The 8,071-nt window shown below is 48.6% G+C and overlaps 1 protein-coding gene and 1 non-coding gene across 2 annotated transcripts; one reads left to right on the top strand and one right to left on the bottom strand.

Moving 5' to 3' along the window:
* Positions 1–1,037: 1,037 nt before the first annotated feature.
* On the bottom strand, positions 1,038–1,889 carry F5891DRAFT_1066244 (uncharacterized protein). Its single transcript, XM_041363103.1, has 3 exons — positions 1,760–1,889; positions 1,600–1,678; positions 1,038–1,518 (listed from the first exon to the last, which is right to left on the bottom strand). Exons 2-3 carry the CDS (start codon positions 1,651–1,653, stop codon positions 1,072–1,074), a joined length of 501 nt encoding a protein of 166 aa, XP_041219107.1. The 5' UTR covers positions 1,654–1,678; positions 1,760–1,889; the 3' UTR covers positions 1,038–1,071.
* A 497-nt stretch (positions 1,890–2,386) lies between these two features.
* Positions 2,387–2,470, top strand: F5891DRAFT_t114. Its single transcript has one exon. It is a non-coding gene; the product is annotated as a tRNA-Asp (tRNA).
* The last annotated feature ends 5,601 nt before the right edge of the window (positions 2,471–8,071 follow it).

Here is an 8,071-nt window from a genome sequence, read left to right as displayed (position 1 = left end):
GCGACTTGATATGGAGATGCAGATTGACACGATATCCCAGTTTCCGATAGTGCGTTGAAAATGCACGAACAGCATCGTGACCCACGTGGAGGGATAATGAAAGCGGTTTAGAGTGGAAAGAATACGGCCTTCAAGCTTCAAGTTTTGTAAATTTGATCTCCGCATGCCATATGCAAAGCCACACACTTTGATAAAGGTAAGCTCTCAGAAAAGACAGCTCAGCCATGTAGTTGCTCCATAACACTGTGGGAAGTAAAAACACTGGAAATCCGTGTTTTAAATACTGAAAGTCAGGGTCCAAAACACTGACTTTCACGGTTTTGTATCTTTGAATCGCAGTCAACATCAGAACCAGAAGATAAGATGTGCAAAATTTCAGTGTTTAGAACAGTGAAAGTGACATTTTTCAGTGTTTTCAACGCTGAAATCGGATTAACAACAAAGATCGTGATACTCCTCGAAACACTGAAAAACACCATTTGCGATGCTGACAATTATGAATAGGATTACAATAGACTAATTTGAGAGTGATACATGACGCATGGGCAGTCAAAAAAGGTAACTAGCTTGCATCCAGGATCTGTGAAAAGAGTCCAAAGCGAGAGCATATCGAATAACAAGGTGTATGGCTGCCGTTGCTTCAAACGCAGTAATCGAGTGTCAGGGAAATGATATTGACTCTTGAGCGCATCTAAATTGGTTTGTAGGATCTGCTGGGATGACTCGGATGAGAGCACCGCACAATGTTACGCACTCGCCCTTGTTGAGCGCAGCTGAGCTTGAGCCTACAGTGGAGTTGCCGGAGAATGAGTTCTGGGACAAGCTGGGGGGTGAGAGATATAAAGAGTAGACAATATGGAGCAGGTGATGAAGCTCGTACTGACGAAAACACCACTTGTAGCAAGGAGGACGGTTGCCTTTTTGAAGTATATCAGCGTCGTCTTGAGCTCGCATAAAATGAACGCAAACGTGCGAGAATGTCGCCGAAACTGTCGGAATACAAACAAGAGTGAAAAAAAAACGATGGTAAAAAAGGACTCACTAAGACACTGTGAACAGTGGGCAACGACATCAATCAGCATGGCTCACACTTGATAGAGGATCGACACCCTGTGAACGGCAGACAACGACTTTGATAAGCATGGCTCCAGTCAAAGGAGGATTGACACACTCATTCACTGCGAATGGCAGGCAGCAACTTGGATCAGCGTGGCTTGAGCTCGAAGGAAAACCAACAGACTCACTCACTGCAAATGGCGGGGAACAGCTTGGATCAGCATGGCTTGAGCTCGAGAGAGGATTGACAGACTCACTCACTGTGACTCCCCATCCAGAGCCGAGTCTACAAGCGCTGCGTGCGAGTGAGAATGAGAGTGCGATGAGCAAGAATGAGTGCCGCCTCTCGTCCTTTTCGTGTCTTCGGCGTCCTGGTGTCATCCGCGAGTGTTCGCTCCACGTCAGCACTTGCTGGCGTGCGTTGGGCGTTTGCGCATGGTGCTGGTGTGGGCCTTTGAGTGGCTATATGCGCAGTTATAGTGAGTATATGCATCAAATTTTAACTTGTCCACCTTAGAATAAGAATGAACGATCATTACGCACCAGTTCCCTCCTTTTGAGAGAGGCCCTGGGAGTCCCATAACACAAATTGCTCATTAGGTAGCGCTTACTCCTAGAGGCACTGTTCAAGATGGAGTGTTGGGGAGAAACAGAGTATAGCCTGAGTATATAGTGCTTAGCTGCGAGAGCATGCTCAACTCACCTATTGAACTTCTCAATGGCCTTGTTTTTGGTATAGTGGACGGAGAGGCGACCAATCCAAGGACGATTGCGAAGAAGTCCTTTGTTGACGTGTTGTTTGTATCTATCACGTGACAAATGTGTTTGCCCAAATTGGCAGTGGCATGCCTCAAATGTGCATAGGGTGATTTTCCCTTTTCATATTCCTGCATGACCGGCAGCAAAAGAGTTCCCATTCAAAGGCACGTCCCAAACCATGCACAATACCAGAAAACTTAAACTCCTTTACGAGGATGGAGACCATGTGTAGAGGCCTACGGTCATGGAGAACATCACCAGTACTTTAGACGCTGAGAAAACAAATCAGCGTTTTCACCACTGAAAGTACCGACACTGAAAAGCTTGGTTTGATTAGTCAGTGTATTTAGTACTGATTGACATGATGGTCACGTGAACACTGAAAATAACTGCTGCCTTTTTCAATGTCTGCGTCATTGATATTTGTCATGTAGTGCTTTTTACATTTATTTTCAGTGTTTTTACTTCCCACAGTGATAACCAATCGCTCCCATGGCTGCGTGTTAGAGGTACGTTGGTATTTTAATGTACGAGTACCATTCATGGGGAAGATTATTTCTACGCTTACAAGTCTCTGGTAGTATATCGGATAGTACACCCGCCTGTCATCACGAGATGGACGCGGGAAAGCGGGGTTCGATTCCCCGCCAGAGATTTTTGGGCGTTTACTTGGGGAGTCTGAGCGAGTTTTTTATGCAGCGCCACGTCTGCATGCAATACAAGTTAATTCCGTAAATGGACTTCTTGAAAGCTACACATCTTCCATGGCTTTCAAGTCCTCACAACAGGACAATCCTTTGATTTGGCCTACAGATTATACAGAATATATCTCACCACTCCGGGAATTTAAGTGGAAAACAAGTTATCAAGAACGCGTCGGATGAAACGACGGTATAAGGAAAATAAGTCCTAGGGATTGTGGTGAACAAAGCGGTAACATGATGATGGTGATACGCGGGTGTAGCTGAAGGGGATATGTACGGGTAGCGCGAAATGAACAGAGCGGTGACCAGTAAAACAGCATGATGCAAGCGAGAACAGAGCAAGCAACGATGAAGAGGGGGGTGTCCAGGCGGGTACTGGTGCATTTGCGCGAATCGACAAATCGAGTACGGCAGACAGCGAGCGAGATGCGTACTAGATCAGACAGCAGCGTGACAGCGACAGATCGAGCGCAGAGCAGGAGGCATAGATGTGGCGCATAAACAGGCGGATGTGGAGAGAAACCGTATTTGATAATCATAGAATCAACTCAAAGAACAAAAAATGAAGTTGGCGTTGTGGGATGGTGTGATGGTTGTGTTGCACAAAATTAACAATGATCATGATGCTCGTGTGATGGATATGATGCAGGCGGGGGATAGATATTGTGGGTGTCCGTAAAATGGATATGCGTTTTAGGTGAGTGATAGCCATGATTAAGAAGATTGAACGAAGGGGTAGGAGACCATGCGCGTCGCCGGCCTTATGAGTTTTCATCCTCGTCACCGTCCAAGCCTGCTGCCGCTAGCCGCTCCCTTTCCGCTCGATTCCTTGCACGAATGACTGGCAACTCGGCTAAAAGAGACACTTGTTCGCCTTCTTCCCACCGCTCTAGAGCCCACTCTCGTACGAGTATGCTCACCTGCATGATAATTGGGTTATCTACTATGCATGCGCAGTTCATTAAGACGTACCTTCATGAAGCGCTTGCCGGCGTATTTCTTGTAAAACGATTCGTGACGGATGGGTTTAAGAATATAGTTAAGCATCAGGTTGGCTGTCGGAATTATGGAGCTTTCCGCATACGATGAGAAATGGGCATGATTAGGAGTCTAGAACCCAGGAATGTTATCAACAAGATCGAACATGGCACACACACTACTTACCCATTTATCGTTGCCGAGAATGAGGCGTCCCAACCAGGTCGCCGCAGCAGCAACCAGGGAAGGTGGCGTGGCCAGCAACCGCCACTCCAGTGTACCCACTTCTAATAAATACTTTCCCATCGTCCTCGATTTAACATCGTAATCATCCGCTTTGCTTATACGGCGCAGAAAGTGCATCGGGTTCGGATAGCTCAAGTTCCAGTCGATTGTTTTCAGGACGTACCGCTCTGCGAGAAGAATCTCGGATTCAGTGTAGGATGAGTCCGCGCAGTGAAGGAAGTGCGAGACGGATGGTGCGACAATCTCTTCAACCTTAGAAGAGACGAATAGACACGTAATGCCGACGAGTTGAAGTTTAGCAAGGGAGACGACGCGTGCCGACAAGAACCTATCGATGATGTTCACGCAGAGGAACAGGGTCTCAGGAAGTAATCGGAACCGTGCATGTACTTGCACTAGCCAATCGAGAAGGATTCCACGCATCGACCAGGCCAGCTCTTTTTGTGATGCCATGTATTCCGGATTGGGAAGTGTTACAAGCTGAAGACGGCTCATTAATTACAACGGAATGATAAAAATATTCGGAGACTCGTACCTCGGTCTGCTTCATGTACTTGAAGATCTCGACAACATATTCGCTGACCATCAATGGATCATCGGAATCCTCAGCATCGAGATCGTCCCACTCGTCACCATCGGGGTCAGCTTCAGGTGCCACATCGACATCCAGAACAGCCGCCACTTCTGCCTCGTGTTGCGCTTGCTCGTCTATGTCAGTCTCGGGAGCATCAGAAGACGTTCGCCTCTTCTTAAATACACGATCGTCTTGAACTTCCTCGTGTGTCTCAGTCTTTAAGACGAGATGCGAAGAAGTTCGTCGAGCAGCCTGAACACGTTGTACCTCCTGGGTGATCACCTGTTGGGTGTTCGCCCCCGACCTGCGGGTTGAAACACGTCGCGAAGGCTCAGGAGCCGGTGGGTGATCATCCACAGCCATTGCGTCATCGTCATTGACCACAAGTTCCTCCTTGATATCTTTCAACGGTTTTACCTCTGGGGCAATCACAGACCGTGTAGTGCGACGTGTGGGAGCGGTGATCTGTCTCAAAGGAATAGTGGGCTTCGCCTTTATCACTACGCCATCAAACATTTCCTTGGTCGGTGGGGCTACTTCTTTGCCTTTGCCTTTTCCGTCCTTAGCAGCCGTGGCAGCGGCCTTGTTCTTGTTGATGTTCTTGGTCGTAACTTCGCCAAGCGCTTCGCGCTTGCGCTTTCCCTGGAGAGTAAGATCGACCTTGTTTTCATCGTTGGCCCCAACTTTTGCACGAGAAGCCGCGGTAGCGCCCAAGGCCCTGGATTGGAGTGTGGCGGTGGGAGCGGGAATGGCAGACGTCGATGGAGGCTTCACACGGGAGATAACACGAGATGGGCGGGCATTAGCGTTCTCGCTGTCCTTCTGAACCGCCGTACGGGTAACCCGCGTTACACGGCGAGTCTGAAACATAACATATCAATCAGCGACAAGCTCATCGATGACGAACAAGAATCGATAACGCATGTGGGACTTACTGGTAAGTTGGAAGACATTAGCTGTCTAATTTACGCAGAGGGTACTCTATCTGTGCGTGCAGTAGCTAGATGGATGGAATGTAAAACGAAGAGCGAACGGAAGATGAGAGGAACTACTTGAACTATTCCAGAAATGGCCATTTTAAATTTCAACCATCCACTCATAATACAAACAAACAAACACGTTCGCGTTTCATCACGTGATAAATGCCATTGTCCACGCGCACGAGAGCGCCTGCCTTTGGTCACAGTCCATTATCGGTTTTTATCAGTGGGATAGGCTGCGCCAGTCTGACTGTGGCGGATGAATGTATTTACAATCGCATTATGGAGACAGACATCATCGTGGCATTACGCGCGCCTCGTGACCTGCCGCATGTTGTCCACTGTTATGCAATGATATCGGTTGTCAGAATTCCCATCAGTGCGCTGGCGTAAATACATAACCGATAACCAATTTGCGCTAGTACGGATCGCTTCAACGTCGACTATTTACAACTCACCTAATTGTTTTCAAGGTTTAGTACTATCGCAGGTTCGTCGCAAGACTGAATTATAATTCATGACAATCTCAATGTATTACAGCACCGAGTAAGCCGAGTACATGATCTGCCTAAATACCATCACTAGAGGAGACCAGTCCGAGAGATCCGCAAGTCCAAGAGAAACACAACCACCTATAGAGTTTCCCGTGCCACTTTAAAGGGCAGACGTGGAAGACAGATATAAGCAGCAATGAAACCCAAGAAAGTACTTCACCTCATCAAGATCCCCGAGGGAAAGCATCCCAGCCGAACGATGCAACCGGAACCAGGACCACCGCAAGCCAAAGGAACAGCCCGTTAACCAAAACACAAACCTTGCGACCAAATGCAAAAAGAAGGAAATCGTAGGAATGATGGGACAAGAAAAATAGGAAGAAGGAAAGAAATGTCGGGAAGAGAAAAAAAACCTTTGCAAACGAGACACTGTAAACTTGATGCATCAACATTCTTCGTGCTTCCGACGAGTCCTGGGTGTCGCATCATCCAGATCCAGAGCCAACTTCCGCTTGGGGGACGCTTCGTCGAAAGGGGCAAAGACGGAGCTAGCGGAAGGCCAGGAAGGACGGACGATGGGAATACCGAGACCACGACGGGTGACGAATGGACGATGGCTGACATCAATAGGCTGGTGGATGCTGCCATACACGGAAATCGCATCCGCGAGGGGTGAGCCCGGAACGACGTTGAATGCAAAATCCGTGCATGCTGAGTCAAAACACGGAACCCAAGAAGGCATCGTAAAAGAGGGAGAAGGGGGCGCAGAAAGTGAAGAACATGGGGAGGACGGAACTGATGTATGAGGTGTATCAACCTCAGAGGGCAGGGACACTGTGAAGACGATTAGCGCTCAAAAACGGTAGAAGCCGACGAAATCTCACTGTCAAAGTCATCCGTGGATGCCATCGAATAACACGAGACCGAGGAAGCAATAGACTCGTCGTCAGAGTCGTCATCAAATGCCGAACGACAACCCTGATCAGTCGGTGGAACTTTGGATACAGCATGAGCTGCCACTTCGAGCTCTTCCTCTTCTTCTTCGATGACTGAAATCGCGATTCCTTGACGAGCGGAAGTTTCAGCGCCAGCCACAACAAAGAAGTAAACAACTGACCAGTTCTCTTCTCTACCTTGGTTAGCTCAGCTCTGATCTCCACAAACTGACGGAAGTATTTCTTGTTCTCCTCCTCCAGCTTGCGGCATGCACTGTTGGCCGCTTCAATCTGATTCCAGAGACCCGAGCGCTGAGCGAGAAGCTGCTTGACATCCTCCTGTAACTCTGCGTTTTCGTCTGCATGACGATGCAAAGCTGCGCACTGGTCCCTAAGGCCGACAACCTCCGTGTACGCGAGCGTAAGGCGTTCCTTCATCGAAATATTTCGATCTTCGCTCAAGGAATCGGTACCTAGGACGGCGTGTTAGCAATGATAGTTGGGGGAGAAAGGAAAACATACTGCTCGAGGTATGGGGTATAACGTTCCCTTCAGGAGATATTATCTTCAAATCAGGTATTCCTGTTCGTGAGAGTCAGCCAACAGCGAAGAGCATAGAGAAAAACTTTTCACCTGCAGCTGCTCTCTTCAACTTCTTCAGCTCCTTCTTGGCTCTTTCGAGCTCCCTCTTCGTCCGGACGAGCGTTCCTTGCAATGCTTGGACTTCTTCATCATGTTCTTGCTGTAAGTCGGATGGCTTCTTCTCGGCTATGAGTTCGTCGCGCTCGGCCTTAAGGTTTGCAATCTCGAAGCGGAGTGCAATATTGGCAGATTGTAATGAAGAGAGGATAGACCTTTGGGAGCTCATCTTGGCTGTAGCATCCCGGGACGTCAATTCAGCTTCGTTGCGACGAACTTCTTCAATCTCTAGATCGCGCCTAAAACGGTCCATTTGGTTGCTCATGGTTAAGTTCTCCAGCACGAGCTCATCGATATCAGTGTTGGCAGTGTTGAGAGCATCCTGCACGTGTAAAAGCTGCTTCAGGAGAGCGGCATTCTCGTTCCACGCATCGGAGAACAGTGCATGGACATAGTGGCCAGGGCCTATCGGAGCGTTGTGCAACTGCGGGCTAATGTCGGAACAACTGATGCTCCAGTGCAGCCGAGGCTCAGGTAAAAGATGAAGGCTGTCCAAATCTGATTCCAGGATGGCAGGGGACGATGAGGACGGAGAGAGGCCTGATGGAGATGAAGCACATGTGACTGACGAAGAAGCAGCCTTCGAGGGGCAGACTGCTTTCTCCGCTTCCTGGAGCGTGGGTGAACCTATGGACAGAGCAGGACT

This window comes from Suillus fuscotomentosus, assembly GCF_016647785.1.
Source record: "Suillus fuscotomentosus strain FC203 chromosome Unknown F5891scaffold_97, whole genome shotgun sequence".
NCBI classification, from domain to species: Eukaryota; Fungi; Basidiomycota; class Agaricomycetes; order Boletales; family Suillaceae; genus Suillus; species Suillus fuscotomentosus.
The sequence above is the reverse complement of the archived record's forward strand: the minus strand, read 5'-3'. Positions and strand labels throughout refer to the sequence as shown.

Coding starts and splice junctions, on each gene's coding strand:
- F5891DRAFT_1066244 (XM_041363103.1), bottom strand. CDS start 1,653: ATGAGCAATTTGTGTTATGGGACTCCCAGGGCCTCTCTCAAAAGGAGG. Junction 1,519..1,599: donor CTCTCAAAAGGAGGGAACTG/GTGCGTAATGAT, acceptor CTGCGCATATAG/CCACTCAAAGGCCCACACCA.